Below are 19,109 nucleotides of genomic sequence, written 5' to 3'. Positions count from 1 at the left end.
GAAGGAAGAAAGAGAAATAAATGATGGACCCAAGGTAGAAGGGAGGGAGGAAGAGATGCTGGACCACAGAGACAAGGAGAGAGGGAAAAGAGAGGAAGAGATGTTGGCCACCAGGATCAGGGACAGAGGGAGGAACGAGAAATGAAAAGAGACTGTACAGGAAGATGATGAGGATGGAGGGAGGAAACAGGCAAATAGGCTACATGGGGAGGGTGAGAGAGAGAGGAAGAAGATGCTGGTCTACAAAGGTGGATGGAGGGAGAAGGGAGGGAATGGGGGGCCATATGGAAGAGGTCATATGGGGTTGTCAAGGAAATGAGCGATAGGAGGATATGAAGTACAGAGGGTTAAAATGTGGCTAGAGCCAGAGGTAATATGGGAATGGAACAAGACAGGAAGAGAAATGAGAAGTGGACAGCAAGCCCTGGAAAGAGAATTAGCAGAAGAAAGACAGGAAAGCAGAAAATAAAAACTTTGACCAATGTGAGGTAAAAATAATTGTCAAGACAACAAAGGTAGAAAAGAAAGTATTTTATTGTTATATTTATTAACTAGGTAATGTTAGTTTAGGAAGTGCACATCACTGCATTATATTTTTGTTTTTAATCTCCCATGTTGTGGTACATGCCCAATTTGACTTCTTGGGGTTCCCAATTCAATTTTTATCTTTAGATTTCTATTTCTAATTTGTGATCCATCACTCTATATTTGATGAGGGTCTGTCTGTGTGTGAATTATAGGCATTAGTGCCACTGTTGATTGACATGTTTGTACATGTACATTAGGACTTTTTTTTCAAGTTTTGTATTTCACAATATGCTTGGTAGTGGATTTATTTTGCTATTTCTCAGATGACATGAGAATTACATTACATTACATTAGGGACTTCTATTCCGCCTATACCTTGCAGTTCAAGGCGGATCAGAATATATTTTTGTATGGCACCTTTCAAGAAATGCCCTACATTTGATTTGCACCTTGGCGGGCAGGGGGATGGATTTTTGCGAATGCAGGTTATGTTTGCATTTAGCTCATAAGAACTGCTATAAAGTGTGTCAGACCAAAGATCTGTAAGGGTCATGTATGCAGAATGTATGCAGTGTGTCACATAACAAAAGCATCATTTGTTTGGTGTGTCTCAACCACAGAAAAGTTGAGAACCACAGCACTAGAGCCTCGACAGCATTCAATGTACCTGAACCTCACCTTGAGCTATTACAGAATCATCAGACCCCTGCATCCTCTCCATCTTAATTGTACAGGTTGCTAGATACCTTTTCTTCCCATTATCACCAGCCCCCTTCCCTTCCTTCTTTCATATTTTAAAATACACTTCTCCCTCCGTATTCGCTGTGATAGGGGATTTACAGAACCGCAAATACAGAAAAACTGCGAATAACTTTTTCATATGTTATTTGCTGTTTTCTATTAAAAATCATCGTGACTATGGTGAAATTGCAAATAACATGGTGGGAGACCTGGCCTGTTCCTGAAGGAGAGGCAAAACACGGTGAAGAAAGTGCTGAGAATTGGCAGTTTTATCTGTAAACGCTTGGACTCAGCGATTTTTCTATGCAAGCTGATGTAATTTGGGGGAGGAGCCAGCAAGCTAAAAACTGAATAATTGAAACCGCAAATGCTGAAACCACGAATATGGAGGGAGAAGTGTACATCAAATTATCTTTGCTTACATAGAAGTTTCTTCCTACTGGCCTTGAAAAGAGTATGCTAGTTGATGGACCCTACTACTTTACTTTTTAAATAGGAGGTGAGGGACTTCCTAGACAGCATTCTTATTATAAGCAAGGAAACCCCTATCAGTACTGGGGGAAGGGGGGGGGGGGTTCATGTAAAGAGTATTGGGCTGCCCAGGAGGAGGTGCAGATAGTTTCATGTAGCAAAAGAAAGAAATGCTCTGATCCTCATTCAGTCTCTCCACTAGGGAAGATAAAGCCATTGTGGAGAGACTGAATGAATTCTTTACTCCAGTCTTTACGGTGGGGGTGGGCTTGGGCTACCTTTGGGTGGGTGGGGGGGTGTCTGGCAGGAGGGACTGGGCATCCCTCCTGCCAGTGAACTTTCAGGGGGGGTGTCGGCAGTAGAGATTGGGCATCTCTCCTGCTGAACTTTCAGGGGTCCAGGGGGGGTGTCCAGCAGGAGAGATTGGGCATCTCTCCTGCCGGTGAACTTTCGGGGGTTCAGGGGGGTGTCCAGCAGGAGAGATTGAGCATCTTTTCTGCCGGTGATCGTTGCGGGGGAGTCACGGCGGGTGCAGACAGGAGGGACTGGGCAACCCTCCTGCTGTGAATGTTGCAAGGGTGGGGGTTTGCAGGAGGGACTGTCCATCCCTCCTTCCGCGATCATTGCAGGGGAGTCACGGCGGGTGCAGGCAGGAGGGACTGGGCATCCCTCCTGCCACAATCGTTATGGGGGTGGGGGGAACGGGTTGCCTGGGCCGCTGAGCAGCCGCAATCAGCTCAGCAGCCCAGTCTGGAACTTATACCTGTTTTGACTTCATCTAAGTTCCATCCAGGCAACCTGTCAAACTTTTGGTTATTGCTGCAGGACAACTAAGTCTAGGTTGGCGCACATTCTGTCTACTTCCCGCCCTAACCACTCCTCGAAAAATGCCCCTTTTCACTCTAGGTGCCAGCAGCTGCTTTTAGAAATGTCTAAAACCTGTTTTGATTATCGGAACGTGGACCTGTCTTTTTGATGGTCCGATTTAGTGCCGATTTAGGCAGATTTTTAGATGTATTTTCATTTTGATTATGATTATATGTTCTTATGAGAGTGAACTTTAGTAATATTATGATAGATGCATCATCAGTAATTTATATCAGAGGTGAGGTTTGGGGGTGGCATGACTCTTATTGCCATGGGGGGGGGGGGGGTCTCATATCACTATAGTCTGCCCCTGTCAGGTAGTATTTAGGTTTTTGAACATCGGAGACATTCTGTGTTGACTTGATGGATCACATTTGAATAGGAAAATGGTCCATAGAAACATAGACAATATTTTGAAGATTTGTCCAAATAGCTTCAGGAATTATCCAGACAAATCTTTGTTTTAAAAATCAAACCCTCCCCCTCATTTGCTAACCAGCCAAATTTTGTCCAGGCAAGAAGAAACGGCATTTTGGGGCATTCCGGGGCATAGCTTTATTTTAGCCAAATAACTGAATATCAGTGGTATCTAGCTCCAATTTTGGTCATATCATTGAGATGTCTTAGAATTAACAAGAAATATTTATCCAATTATATTTTCCAGCAGTTTAAATTAACTGTGGTTGAATATCCAAGGCATAATTAATCAGATAATTTTGTCACAGGGTGCAATACTCGACAATGGCCCATCCAGTCTGCCTAATTTCATTTACATTGTAACATGAGAAGCTACTAGTCAGGGGCATATCCCTGAGGATGGGGGGATGGGACCTCTACTTTCAGCTCAGACACCTCCAGTTCAGAGGCTGGAGTCTGTTTGAATTTGCCATTCACCACAGGCCTTTGGGTACCCTCTTATTCTGAGGAGAGATGAAGAGATCTATCATGGGTGTGTCTTACTTATGAAAGATCATCTGAACCACTCCTGAATCCAGAGACTTCTTGTGTGGTTGAAATACTAGACTCAGTACTGGAGGAACTGGGAAAGGGAGTTCTTTTGCCAAATTGAAATGATCCATTCACCAGGACTGAGTCCAGTAGAAACATGATGACAGATAAAGGCCAAATGGCCCATACAGTCTGCGCCTCCGCAGTGTCCACTATCTCCTCCCCCCACTATAGGCTAAGGCTCTTTATACCCGCATTGTGAGGTCATAGAGCTTTATGGTTATAGAAACCTGAGGCAGATAAAAGCCAAATGGCCCATCAAGTCTGCCCATTCACAATCTCCTCTCCCTAAGAGATCCCACGTGTCTGTCCCACGCTTTCTTGAACTGATCTGAGATGGTAATTCTAAAATGGTGCCCCCTATCTTTGGGTACCTAGAATATATGCAAATGACTACTCTACCTGCATATTAGTGCTGCCCGATTCAGGAAAAAAAATTTCGATTCGATTCAGCCTATTGAATTGGTTTTTCGATTCAATTTGATTTTCCTGCCCAATTGGGTATTTTTTCAAACATCCTGGTGGGTTTATTTTATAGCCTCTTCACCCCCTTTGCCTTCTCCTAACCACACTGGCACTGTGCTGTAAACAAAATAAACAAACAAAAAAGACTTTTCCTCTCTCTGTTAAATCCTAGCTCACGTTTGTGGTCTAACACCAGGTCTGCAGGATACACGTTTCAAATCTGACATATTGTAATCACAAAATGGAAAATAAAATTAGTTTTTCTACCTTTTGTTGTCTGGTCATTAGTCAAATCTTGTTGGTCCCAGGCTCGGGTTGTCTTCTGATAACTTGCTTGCCAGGGTCTCCTTTCTTCTTTCTCCGTGCTAACCATCCATCTGCCATCTCTGTCCTCCCCTTCCATTTTCCGAGGTCTGGCATCTTTCTTTTTTTGTCTCCATCCACAGATCCACCTTTTCTTAACTACCCTTTCATCCAGCATCAATCCCTCCTTCCCACCACCCCAGGGTCCACCATCTCTCCCTTTCTTTTCCCAACTACCCTCCTATCCAGTATCTCTATCCCTCCCTCTACACCATCCGTTGTGTCCAACTTCTTTCCCTTTCTATTTCTTCCCTCCCTAAATCCCATTGTCCATTATCCCTCTTTCTCTCCTCTATTTTCAGACCTATTATTTCTTCCCCCCCAAAGACCGACATTTGCACGTATCATTGAACCCCCCTTCCCTCCATCCCTCCCTCCATATACTTCTACACCAGAGCCCCCCTCCCCTGGTCTGTCCCCCCCTCAAAGGCCTGCCCCTCCCCCTGAAGGCCTGCACTCCACCCCTAAAGGCCTGCCTGTTCCCCCCTGAAGGCCTTTTCCCTCCCTGTACTCTCCACTCTCCCCTTTCTTCACCCTCTTCTCTCCATTCTCCCTTCTGTCTTTTGATCTTTATTCTCCCCCTTTCTGCTATTCTCTGTCTCTCCCTTCTCACTCCTTTCCACGCTCCCTCTTCTCCTCATTCTATCTTCTATCCTTTCTTTCTTCACAGCTTTCTCTTTTCTAAACAGTATCTTCTGTACTCTCTCTCTCTCTCCCTTCTCTGCAATGGTTTGGAACAAGCCCAGGATGCAAAGTGGTCTTCAGTAAGTGAGCAGGAACCACAGGGAGGGGGCAAGCTGCCTGGCCGATCTTTCTTCTCATTTCTGTTTAGTGGGTTTCAGCTGCACTCAGGCTATACAACAAGCTTAGTTCTCTTTGGAGGCCCCAGAATGAACTGTGACAACTTGCCTTGGACTAGCAGCAGCACCGCTCTCTCCTTATTGTAATTTGCCTGACAGCTTCTGTAGCTTTAGTGAGTCAATTCCCTTCTGCAGCTTCAGGGATTTTGCTAGACCGCCACACCTCCAATAATGCAACTTCCTTTTTCCTTGGAGGCGGGACAGCCTAGCAGAGGCCCCGAGGCTGCTGGAGGGTATTGATTCGCTAAAGCTACGGCAGCAGTCAGGCAAATTACAATAAGGAGAGAGCGGTGCTGCTTCTAGTCCAGGCTAGTGTTACGGGGAGGGTTTGAAATTGCCGAGTCAGGCTGGGGAAGGCCAAGTTGGGAAGGGGAAGGGCCTAGTCAGGCCGGGGAATCCCCAAGCTGGTGAGAGGGGTTTTAAAAAATGTTTGAGTGGCAGGCAGCAGGATTTGCGCCCAGCTAAAAAGCGCTGCAGTCTCTGCATCAGAGACAGAAACTGTCCAAGAGCCGGAGCGGCAGCTTTAGGTTAGCGGCACAGGGAGGAGGGTTGTGCCCTGAATCGAAGATGTCAATTTTTTAAAAAATACACATCGAATCGATTCACCCAAAGTGAATCGGTGAGTTGATTTGAATCGGAAATCGGGCAGCACTACTGCATATACATACATACATGCTAATATTCTGGCCATGTGTTATTCTACAAACTGGCATCTAAATTCAATGGTATATATCAGTATATCTCAAACTGTGTGCCAAGGCACACTAGTGTGCCTCCTGAGATTTCAGGTGTGCCGCAGTACACTGGGGAGGAGGAGAGGCGCCGGTGCCAGCTGACTGCCTACAGGATGTGCCTCTCATGGCAAGAGGCATGTCCTGTAGGCAATCAGTGGGCACCAGCACCTATCCTCCTCTTTGGCCCTCTTCCCTTCTGGCATCCCCCACTGGCATCTCAAGGCCCGCCTGGAGGGCCTTCACACGCAGACATTGACATGATGATATCATGCATGCGCGTGATGTCATCATGGTGATATCACCACACTACCAGGTGCCTCGAGCCATGGCCACTACCTTTAGTGTGCCGTGGCTCAAGAAAGTTTGCGGGACACTAGTATATAGTTTAAAGGTAAACATACAAGTATGTACAGAGCCTGGGGTGGAGAATGGCAGGGAATAGAATACTCCCCCGATATTCGTGGGGGTTCCGTTCTAGGAACCCCCGCGAATGTTGAAAAACCGCAAATATGGTTTTTAGGCAGGGGAGACTGGAGAGGGCAAGCAGGAGAGGCAGGAGAGAGCATCTGGAGTGTCGGCGAGTGAAGGAAATCTGTGTATGCTCTGACCGCCTCTTCCTATACTAAAGTCGGGCCTCACCAATCAGGAGCTGCTTTGACACGCAGCTCCTGATTGGTGAGGCCCAACTTTAGTACAGGAAGAGGCGGTCAGAGCATACAAGTGATTTTCTTCACTCACTGGCGCTCCAGCGGCCCTCTCTAGCTGACCTCTTCTGCCTCCTCTTCAGTCAGAAAATAACGTGAATGACTGGGACTGCGAACTATAGTTATGTATTTTTCGGGCAATCTAGTTGGGAGAATTGATATGGTTTTGGTATAAACGGTTGCTCTTAAAATATATCATTCAGGGGCTTAAAATATAGCCATGCTACAGTAGTAATCTATCAAGAAAAGTAGGCGGGATTGAGTTGGTCCAGAAGGCTGCTACTAAAATGATGCATGGTCTTTGTCATAAGGCATATGGGGATAGACTTAAAGATCTCAATATGTATACATAAGAACATAAGAAGTTGCCTCCGCTGAGGCAGACCATAGGTCCATCCTGCCCAGCGGTCTGCTCCTGCGGCGGCCCATCAGGCCCATTGCCTGAGTAGTGGTCTATACGTTGGAGGAAAGGCAGGAGAGGGGAGATATGATAGAGATGTTTAAATACCTACATGGCATAAATGCGCATGAGTCGAGTCTCTTTCATTTGAAAGGAAGCTCAGGAATGAGAAGGCATAGGATGAAGTTAAGAGGTGACAGGCTCCGGAATAATCTAAGGAAATACATTTTTATAGAAAGGGTGGTAGATGCATGGAACAGCCTCCTAGAAGAAGTGGTGGAGACAGAGACTGTGTCTGAATTCACAGATAGGCATGTGGGATCTCTTAGAGAGAGGAAGAGATAATGGTTACTGTGGATGGGCAGACTGGATGGGCCATTTGACCTTTATCTGCCATCATGTTTACAGAGTGGGCTCCAAATAGGTACCCTCTTCGTAGAATCACCCCACTCCACCCCACTACCACCACCACCACCAAATGCTCAAGGTCCACTGGGCTTGTCTCATTTTGAAATCACCAAGAGAGTTAAGATACACTGTTGAAGTGTTGAGGCCTTGTAGCCCAATTTTCTCAACATGTTCCATGCTGATACTTTCTGATTCATCTGTATTTCTCTCACAGTAGATACCGATGTGGCAATCCTTTCTTTGAGGAGAAATCCAACTGAGATTTCCAGTAATTCCAGCAATACCCAAATAGTTAGGCACACGAGTCTTTTGACTCTCTTCTATTATATGCTCTTGACTAGACAATCGTCCAGATAGGCTCCCAGATTCAAGTCCAGAGAAAAAATAGCCAGTCTCGGGAAGCAGTGATACTCCTTTGCTGCCACCGGGGTCAGGGTCGTAATCCAAATTATTGCTGATGTCCTCTAGCGGTACTACTGCTAGGTGGTACCCTTCCATAAATCTCCATATATGGATTGCTATTGCCTAAATGGTGAATCTTAAGTAATAGGGAGGGAGGGGTAGAGGGATGAAAAGATAAATCACTCTTGGGTGACAGTATAAATTGCACTACAGAATATAGAATTCATACTGCAATGTCTCTGCCAGTTAGTTATGATTAAATGAATTCAAATCAAAGATTATAAATTTGGTGGAGGAAATATTTTTTCACTCAGAGAATAGTTAACCTCTGGAACGCAATGCCAGAGGTTGTGGTAAAGGCGGATAGCATAGCAGGTTTTAAAAAAGGTTTGGACAAGTTCCTGAAGGAAAAGTCCATAGTCTGTTATTAAGACATGGGGGAAGCCTCTGCTTGCCCTGGATTGGTAGCACAGAATGTTGCTACTCCTTGGATTATGGCCAGATACTAGGGACCTGGATTGGCCACCGTGAGAACGGGCTACTGGGCTTGATGGACCATAGGTCTGACTCAGTATGGCTATTCTAATGTTCTTGCATGAGCCATGTATAGGACAATCAAGCCATTGTATCATCACTGATGAGGTTGACTATGAGGCACTATGGAATGAGGCATTATGACATCACAATCTCAGCTCTGGAATGTTGCTCTCATTGGGGTTCCAGAATCATTTGTTACTCTTTGGGATTCCGTATTGAATGTTGCTACTCTTTGGGTTTTGGCCATGTACTAGTGACCTGGATTGGCCACCATGAGTATGGACTACTAGGATTGATGGACCATTGGTCTGACCCAGTAAGACTATTCTTATGCCCTATATGTTCAATATTGGCAGGAGTAAGGACACACCATAATGGACTCATCCTGGAGAATAACTGGTAATGTTCAAAGATGCTAAGAAGGTAGTAATTCGAATTGCTATCTTAATTATAAAGAACAATGCTGAATTTACTCTTTACATTCACTTATTCTACATGGTTTAAATGTAAATATGGACAAAAATAGAATATAAGAAATTCAAGCACACAAAAGCATAGCGCAGGAGATGACAACCAATGGAATTGGATGGGAACATTTTATTCGATATTACAACATGACTCGACACGAGTTGTGTTTCAGCCAAAGGCCTGGATTAGAAGTCCAAAGCTTGCAAATGTTCCAAGTCGTTCTGGTTTCCAGTACCAGTTGGTAGATTAGTCTCTGGTGGAATGCAATCTGGAGAGTGAATAAACAAGCGTAATAATGGCAAATGCCGCTTCTGCATGGTTTAAAAGTAAACATAGCATGGATGACGCTAGTATAATCTGTACTGTGCTTGGTTCCTGGAGTCACATGACTTTGGTGATCTATAAGGAAAAATAGGCTGTCAATTTTTTTTTTAATTACCAAATAGTTTCAAGTTTTATTTTGGTTTGATATACCGCTTACAATTTATCCTAAGCAGTTTACATAAAAACATAATCTAAAAAATTAATTTAAAACAGGGAGACTAACATAGACAATTAAGATAACATAATATGTGAATACTAAAGTGTGCGACCACAGGTAAATATGAAGTTCTTTTTATCTTAAAAAAAAAAAAAATGGTGTTATTAATATCTTTTCTTTTTCCAAGAGACCTCCCTGATGCAGATAGAGAAGCAGGACTCATGAAGGAAGTGATGTCTCCTAGGAGTGATAAAGATAAGGTCTTGTGCTTCACTATTGTTTGCTGATAAGACTGGGATACTGGAGACACTTGTTGACGTCTATACACAAAATATGTACTGATGGACTTATCATATGAGTTTGCTACTGTTTGAAGGTCCACAAAATACTTTTTGACTTAGGAGGGAGTATTGTCGGACATCTGTTGTGGTGTCATCCCCTCAGGCTCTCACCAGAATTTATTGTATTGCTTTTACTTATACTTTTAAGTTGCCCTGACTGTATAGAAACTGTAGGTTACCCATGGTGCACTGCTTGTGCTACACTGCCTAAGGTATTCTTGTAGCATAGCACACTGGGGTGTGTGTGAGGAAGGTGAGGAGGAGGTTTTCTACACCAGTATCATGGCAGCTTCTCCTGGTCTGTTTGCTGAAGAAGTGGAAGCAAATGGCATTTGCAGCTTGTTAAAATGTTGGTTTTCTCTAAGCCCAGCTCACATGTGAGGATGTGTAGTCTAAGTCCAGGACACAATCAGTGCTATAATTCTCCTAACGAACTTGCTCTGCCCCTCTGCTCTCCCTTCCTGCTGCTTTTCGGGGGCTCCCAGTGCTGTGACCGATCTCCTCTCTCTCCACATACTTTAGCCTCTCCATTCAAGTGAGCAAGTGAAGTCCTCCAGCTGTGTGTGTCTCATTCCTAACGTGTCTCACTTGCTATCTCTGCATTTTGTACTGTGACGCTGCATTTGCCCAGATCTATAGACCCTCTTTGCAGTACAACTCAGAGAATGTAAAACACAGGAAGCATGAAAAAGAAAACAAAACCAGTCAGGCGATGGCTACGAGCATCTACTCACTGCCGACGGAGTTATTCCTAGATATTCAAAGCCAGGGCTTCAGCTTTGACTATCTCATTATTCTTCAGCTGGCTAATGCATAGCCACTTCAGTTGATATGCAGCAATTAAATGGCCACTGGTTAGTGTATAGACCTGTGGCGTAGCGAGGGTAGGAAGCACCCCCAGCTCCTTCCCACTTCGCATGCCACACTCGCACCCTCCCTTCCCCTTGTAACTCTTTAAATCTTTGCCAGTGTGAGCAGCTGCTCGCACTGAAGTTTTTCCCTCTGATGTCACTTCCTGGCCCCGCGACCCGGAAGTAATTTCAGATGGGAGCCAAGCTGGCGCAAGCAGCAGGCCAGAGAAGTTGCTCACTCTGGCGAAAATTTAAAGAGGTATCGAGAAAGAGGGTGTGAGGCTGGTGTGTGTGGGGGGGGAGCAGAGAAGTGCCGGCACCCCCACCAAGATGGCACCTGGGGTGGTCCACCTCCCACTTTACCACACCATTGGGGCTGGCTTTTAACTACTACTATTATTTATCACTAAACCTGACAGCAGTAACTAGCCCCGACCAAGTGATTTAACCAATCAGTGGTCAGCTAAATCACTTTGAATATCGACCAGACTGTTTCACATTAGATACACATGACAACCCTTTTCTTTAATTTACTCCCTGAAACAATGGGTTCAGTATTCAAAGTGCTTTAATCAGGCAAAAGAGACTCTTGCCCAATTAAATTACTTATGCCCAGCTATCCACTGATATTCAGTGGATGTTCTAGGGGAGGAGTGTGGGAAAAGCTGGCACTTGTCAGGGTGCTGGAATTATTCAGCTAATCACATGAAAAAGCAGTCCTATCTTTGCCCATTTAGCTATCCAGGTACCAGAACTACTATAAATATCAACCAGTTCTTTGGATAACTTTCAGATAGTGGCCTAAGCATTGAATATCTCTTCCTGATATCCCACACCAGTATTTCCCCTCCCCTCCTAGACAGCAGACCCCCTCCTGGACCATCCTAAGCAATCCCTCCTCATGAAGCCCCCCATTACCCATCCATTCATTTGCCCCCCTGTGCCTATCTGAACTAGGGGTAGCCTCGGTAGAAGCAAAGAACACTTGTTCCTACCCATATTACTCTGGTCTTAAAATAACAGCAGCAACCTCTAATTGTAGTCTTGCAATACTGCAAGACTACCACTAGATGTCAGAGACATTTTAAACTAATAACAAGCACAGGCAGGAGTGACTGAGGAGCTGCTCTTAGGAGGGTCTGGCTTGGGGAAGGAGAGGAAGCTCTGACCCTAACCTTTCACTCCACTAGTTGGTTACCTAACTGGATAGTTGACAGATTATTGCACCTGTTTGTGGCTGGAGGCCAGTAAAGATCCCAGATATTAAGTGCCTATTCTCCCATAGGTACCAGCAGTGAATACTGAGTCTTACATCAAGCCATGGCATTCAGCATTTAAAATAACACTTACCACCACTGTCTGAATATCAAGGGATATTTTATACCTTTATGTTTTACAAATATTTGCATGAAATGTAAACTGTGAATACTGAATATTGGTTGTCAACCTTTTTGCTTCAACCTAGAATTCTTTTTAGTTAGGTGTATTGTACTTTAAAAAAAAAATTTTCATGCAAGCGCATTGTCAAGTTTAAATTTGTTAAACATATTTTTTAACCAATACATCTTTCTACTGTACCTTTTATTTGTAATAAAAGGTTGTCTGCTCCCCCCAAGAGGGAAGCTATTCTCTTAGGCTTCGGCAGTTTTCCGGGTCTCACTGCGTCTGGGTAGGTAGAACCAACATTTCAGCCATCATGCTGTGGCTTTCTTCAGAGTATGCTCTGAGGTCTGCAGTGTGTCTTTATATATATATAGTGGGTCTACGGACCTGATTGAGAACAGGGGAGTCTGCAGGTCAAGAAATTTGAATTGTTGGTGGAGAAGTTTTTTTCTGACAGAATTTAAAAGTGGGACCACAAATGCTCCCACCAATATTCAACTTTCAAACTTGGATACCATCGAACTTTCCTGCCAAAATTCAAATAAATGACCAACAGACTTCCTTATTGTTAATCAGGTCAGCTCTAGAATGGGGGAAAAGGGGAGGGAATTGGGAATATTTGCTTTTATTGATAATGTTTATTATATAATAACTCTGTAAATTTTGTTTTTCTTCTTGTTGTATTTGAAATGTTTTTTATTCTTTTGTTTGAATTTGAAAATTTAATAAATATGATTAAATATCAGGTCAGCCCAACAGCTTTCCCGCCAAAAATTCAAATTTCTTGACCCACAGACTGCCCTGTTCTCAATCATGTCCATAGACCCACTATATAAAAAGACACCCTGCAGCCCCTGAAGAAAGTGACAGCATGAGGGGAGAGTGTGGCTCAGTGGTTAAAGCTACAGCCTCAGCACCCTGGGGTTGTGGGTTCAAACCCATGCTGCACCTTGTGACCCTGGGCAAGTCACTTAATCCCCCCATTGCCCCAGGTACATTAGATAGATTGTGAGCCCAGAAGGACAGACAGGGAACAATGCTGGAGTACCCGAATAAACTCTCCTGGGAGAACAGTGTAGAAAATTGAATAAATAAATGGTTGAAATGTTGGTTCTGCCTTCCCAGATGCGGCAATACCCGGAAAACTGCTACAATCACCAGGGAAGCTGGTTTAAGTTACTGGGTGTAATTGTGATATTATGTGAGTTTCCTTTTCTTTGTACATTATTGCTTTATGACTTTCTTCTCTTGCTCCTTCAGTCGTTTGAGAGCTAGATGTTGTGTTTTCAAGTCCACCATTACGTTTTCTGAACAAGGGTTTGCTTGATTTGAATGTAATTAAAAAAAAAAATCTTTACATACATTAAGAATATATGCTATACACCAGGGGTCGCAATCCAGTCGGGTTTTCAGGATTTCCCAATGAATATGCATTGAAAGCAGTGCATGCACATAGATCTCATGCATATTCATTGGGGAAATCCTGAAAACCCGACTGGATTGCGGCCCTCAAGGAGGGACTTTGAGATCCCTGCCATACACTGATCTGCTAAGGGCTCACAGCTATCACAAGTGCTTGACATCTCTTTCCCTTCTCTGTTAAATGATTGGTGGCAAATGCCATTTTCCCCACCAACTCGGTGCACGACACCCAACTAATGATTCATTTGTACCTAGAAGGGCCTCCATTTTCCATCAATAAAATGTATTTTTCTCTTTCACACTGCATTTCTGCACTGGTTTTCTCTCTTCCTGACTCCCCCCCCTTCAGCCTTCTCAGAAAATCACAGGGGGGCATTTAACATTTTCTGCTTTGACAGCAAGCAAAGGAGAGGGGGAGGTTTAAATAGCTTGCTTGTTTTGTGTTGCCTTAAGGTGGATCGCAGTCTGTGTAACTGTGCACCAGAGAGTGCATCATCTCGCACAACCCATTCAGACACTGACATCATTTCCATATATGGCTAGAAGTCTCTTATTTTGGGTGTGATGTAATCCTTTTCCTTCTTGAACGTGGATTTGGGAATGTTGAAATGAATGTACTTTGGAGTGAAGGATGCAAAACGGAAAGCTGCCATTTGGAAATGGGAAAAGAGAGAAAGCTCAAACCAATAATTAGCATTCAGAAAAAGCCAAAAAAATGTAAGGTGAAACATAAAAGATCACTTTATTTCCAAAATCACACCCACATCATTCTTACAAATGTGCAGTTATTCTTTTAAATATATTTAAATATATATGTGTCATCTGCTTAGGTTATGCTTCTTCTGTAGAACAGAAAACCAAAATAAATACACATCTTACCAGATCACTTACTATTCCTATATTGTGTTTTGTCATGCAGAAAAATCGAGAGCTAGGGCTTCCCAAATGCGTCCTGACCATCCCACAGCTCGCCAGGTTATCAGGATGGCCACACTGAATATACATAAGAGACATTTGCATACTCTGGGTCTCCAATCTATGCAAATTTCTCTCATGCATATTCAATGGGACGTGTTTGAGAAGCCCTGGTCCAGGAATTTTACAGCTTTTAAGACAGAAATCATATCCTCTTCTGTTCCCAGTTAGCTGTACATCTTCATCTTTCAAAACAGTTATTCAATGAATGTTTCTGCATGCTCAGTTTTTCATCTGCAAACTGCACAGCTGTCCTTCATAATACCGGAACAAAACATCAATGATGTACCTCCTCCAGAATAATCAGAAAAATCTCACATTAAAAAACACATTTTAGAAAAAGTGCAATTACGCTGCTGGGAAGTTCGGGTTAGGGGCAGCAGCACGGAAGATGGAATCCATCGTAGAAAGCAGCTTCTAAGTGTCCATCATTCCCTCAAATTGATCTGGTCAATGGAAAGAGTCTGGCTCTTGGAACCAGCGGGTAAACCATGGCTGAATCAAGCTTTCTCAAGTTACAAAATGCATCACTGGACCAGACCATGAAAGTTTCGGTTCGTACACCACACTGTTTTTAGCAATATCAATATATTCTTACAAAACTGTGCCCAAGACAGATGCATTCTATATCATTCTTACTGCACAACAGTTCATGAAATATAGAAGGCTGAACACATAGAAATGTCAGGAAATCAACTAATGTGCAGTATTTATTTCACATAAATTTATTCTCTGGGAGATTCCTCCTACCTATGACAGTATCTCTACATCGGCTACTCCTGCATTTACCCAAGGGCAACAACAGAACACCTTATTGGCTGGTAAAAACCAAGATCCCTGGGGCTTTGCTGGCTTGCCCCAACCCATTGCCAATATTTTTCATGACTGACATCTCAGCAAAGGAAACAAAGATGCGAGTACACTTCACCTTCAACGGGATCACAGTTCAGTGAGTCTACCCACCTAGAAGATGTCCTGGAAGGTATTGGTTACAGCTGTCTAGTTCATCCCTTTACACTGCCAGCAAATAAGCACTTTAGGGCTAAAGTACATTTTAAATGACTGCCAAAAGCATGCATGTGAGCAACATAGGGGTAGGGTGGAGCAATTAGCTGATTAGTGCAGCTTCTACTCCGTTTTAAAACTCGAAATGTAAATCTGGCTCCAGTTCCAAGCAGGTTGTGTGGACCCAATCGAAGCCCTAAAGAAAATCTGTCTGTGTCACAAAAGCAACAACGCAACTTAGCGAAATTGACCATTTTGATTAAGTGATGCGTGGAGTGATGTGGTGGAAGGTACTGCTAGTCAAGATTTAGAAAGGGGATTGCCATAGCTTGGGATGGGAATCCCCATTCCACAGCTTGGTTAACAATGATAAATCTCACCCTTCCATGTGCCAGATGAGTCTTAGGTAACCCTCCTAGACTGGCACTGGTTTTCAATGCTTCTAATGTATAAATTTAAGAGATACGTCCATCATGTCCCCACTTGAGAGCAACGTCTACTGAATTGATGGCACCATGAAGCTTTATTTACCGCTACTTGGCGTTTTCCTCCTTTTGAATCCTCTTGTCTCTCTAGTCACCACAGTGACAGTCCTCTGCCAAGGGTCACATATCATGGGCTGGAAATTAGGCGCCAGAAAGATCTGCAAGAAGCCCGAACTCTAAAGAATACTAGTATAACGCATAATCACAACTAACTTACGCCTAGTAGGAAGTGCAAAGGTATGGATACTTTATATTACTCATAATCTCATCAGGATTGCGTGAACTGCTTTTTTATGAGTATATATTTTGGAGATGTCCAAAGTTAGGATCAGATTGGCATTACTTTGTAACACAGTGCCTGAGTTTTGGGAATGCTCATGACCACGTCCATGAGAAAAATTAGGCACAGAGGAGAGGCAAACACAAACTTCTGAACTTCAATTAAGTGCCTAATTTGTGTTTATTGCCCATTCATCAATTGAGTTCTTCACAGATTTTGGATCTGCGTGCAGATTACGGCTCTCAACTTTGGGCGACCCATATAGAATCTACAGGCGTGAGTCTGGACAGTAGGTGTCGCTGCTGAGCAATGGCGTGTCCACTTGCAACGCTGACACTGCAGCATTCCTGGCTCAAGGAGCAAAAGTGGGGCTTGGAAAGATAAAAGATCCTGGTCTGTGAATATGGCTACGGTAATGCTCAGTTTCTACTGGAAGAATTAGTTTCCCAAGAAATTTGCTGAATTCATTATATGCTTCGAGCCATATTCTATAGGTCACCTAAAAATTGGCACCGACTAGAACAGCGCTTAATGCAATTTGACAAGGTGCACGTATAGAATCACGCTTAGCGCCTGGGTGCACCAATTGAGGCCAGCTAATACCAAGCCGTTAAGTTGGGCGCATTCTATGACAATGCATCTCACTTTTAGGAACACATCCGATCTGCCCCTTTTCAAATTCATGCACTGCAACTGGCGCATACTTTTTAGAGAACCACGCTTTCCAAGTCGTGCTTGTAACTTTTAATGAGTCTCAGTGTCAATTATGAGTGTTAATTGCCTATTATTGGTGCCAACTTTGGGTGCCATATATAGAACTTACGGATTAATGCCTATAATGCAAGTTATGTGCTGTGCAAAGGGAAATGTCTTACAAAGGAATGTAAAGCATCTTACAAAGATGCTTTACATTCCTTATAATCTTGTCAGGATTATGTGAACTGCTTATTTTATGAGTATATATTTTGGAGATGCTAATTTTACAATTTTACATTTTGATTGCATGTTGTAATCTGATTGAAAGATTGTAATCTGCTTTGGACCTTATGGGACAACGTGGAATACAAAAGCAGAAATGCATTTAAATTAAACATACTTGGTGAAATTCTCCTTCTAATGACAGAAACCAGAACGGAAAGCCATGGTCACCTTCTGTTGGCCCAGCCGTATGCTTACGCACTTATGGGCCATGACATGGTCCCAAGATCTCCAGAAAATGTTACTGCCAAATCCAATTTGTGTGAAAGCAGAGAACACAATGTGGTTCTTGGTGTATAAATAAGAAAACCTTCTGTTCTCCTAAACAACTTGATTCAAGCTTGCCTTATTAATATGTAAAAAGAAATATACACTGGGAACCACTGAAATATACGGTAAGTTCCAGCCCTGCATAATTTAATCAGGAGCCATTATAAAATGAACCAGAAACTAGAATAGGGCAAACCTGTTTAATCTCTGAAAAATAAGATGGTGCAAAGTTCAAGCAGTCGCATTAGCTCTGCAGAAAATTGGATTCTTTGCAGGTAGAGATAATTTTTAAGAGACCAGCATAAAATGTATCTGCACATAATCATTTTCATGAGCTTTCAAGATCATGTCTTTTCTTCAGATGTCAAATGCATGCCTGACAAAGGTCTTAAGTGGCTTCAATGACGGGGTCTGGGATGTCTAGGAAATGGAATTTCCCAACTCATTTACTGGCACGTAGGGTTTGTTCCTGCCCCCCCCCCTCCCCACCGAAATTCTGAGAGAGGAGTCATATGCCTGCTTGGACTGACCTTGTGTCCAAGAAGTTTGCTTTCGGTCGATTTAGCTTGCTTTGCTGTTGGATAAAGGTTAAAACCGTGGCAGGATCGCCCATGGACCGTAATGCTGAAAGATTCCTTTTTCAGGAGCCAGCCTTTTGCTTCATATGCTGTGCCATGGCTCTTGTACCAGCTCCGCTGACGATACCAAGCTATTTTCTGCAAAAGAGTGGGCTATATATTTGCAAATTGGAGTTAAGAGAGGAGTGATTTTCCTTGTCTATTTGGCATTATGAAAATATCTATAACAGCATCATACTACCATAAGGGCTTATATGCTACACAGACCGGCTTGGAAAGACACCTTTACCACTATAAGGGTATTTGAGTGATACGGTTATCATTGCAAAATCTTGTCATAATTTCAAAGAACAATTATTTTCAAGGGGATTCTATTATCCTTTTTTTAGTTTGTTTCCTTAAAACATCTCTCTGGTGATAAAAGTAGACCTCTAAAAAATGTCATATCTACCATCGAAATACTAGTCAACAGATATCAAAATATCAATTTGTCTCATTTGTTCTTAGGTCTTACAGGATGAAAGTGCAATGTTTTGATGTAGTCTACATCCGTGTGCGTGTTTGTGAGAAAGGAACATCAGAACTAGTGAAGAGTTTGGAACACAAATCAGTACAATAAAATCTGTGATTTCTAAATTTTAAAGCACTTGGTTCTCCTGAGTATTATGTAAAATCAGGAAAACAAAGGACAATATTACATTTTTTGCTCTAAGAAACTATATCAAGCCAAGGAGAAAAAGGGCATCTGTAGGTCCACCACCTTGACCCCTGATATTTGCGAGGGTTCCGTTCCAGGAACCCCCGCAAATTTTGCCTGTCAAAAGGCAGGAGAGGGCAGCTGGAGCGCCGGTGGGGAAAGAAAATCACTCGCGGTCTGCTTCGATCGCCTCTTCCTGTAGTAAAGTCGGGCTACACCAATCAGGAGCTGCTTTGATACACAGCTCCTGATTGGTGTAGCCTGACTTTACTACAGGAAGAGGTGGTCGGAGCAGACCGCTAATGAGCGCGTCTGCGATTCGTGAACCGCAAATTCGCGGGGGAGCACTGAATACAAATTATCATCCAATTGCTAATATACCATTTTCTTAGAGGCAATGGTAGTTA

The 19,109-nt window shown here is 43.2% G+C and overlaps 1 protein-coding gene across 3 annotated transcripts in view; it reads right to left on the bottom strand.

The window, feature by feature from the left end:
* Positions 1-9,074: 9,074 nt before the first annotated feature.
* The window catches only part of BTBD9 (BTB domain containing 9), a 493,330-nt gene continuing 483,295 nt past the window's right edge, over positions 9,075-19,109 (bottom strand). The window contains exons 11-12 of one of the 3 annotated variants that reach the window (XM_033936335.1): positions 17,958-18,143; positions 9,075-9,355 (exon numbers count right to left, since the gene is read on the bottom strand). In XM_033936335.1, coding sequence (XP_033792226.1) covers positions 9,338-9,355; positions 17,958-18,143 — 204 coding nt within the window. In that variant the 3' untranslated portion in view covers positions 9,075-9,337. Of the gene's footprint in view, positions 9,356-14,152; positions 18,144-19,109 lie in introns of those variants that run through there. The other 2 variants (XM_033936337.1, XM_033936334.1) reach the window with 2 other exon arrangements.

The sequence above is a fragment of the Geotrypetes seraphini genome, chromosome 3, assembly GCF_902459505.1.
Source record: "Geotrypetes seraphini chromosome 3, aGeoSer1.1, whole genome shotgun sequence".
Lineage (NCBI taxonomy): Eukaryota > Metazoa > Chordata > Amphibia > Gymnophiona > Dermophiidae > Geotrypetes > Geotrypetes seraphini.
Note: the sequence above shows the minus strand (reverse complement) of the source record. Positions and strands in the feature narration are given on the sequence as shown.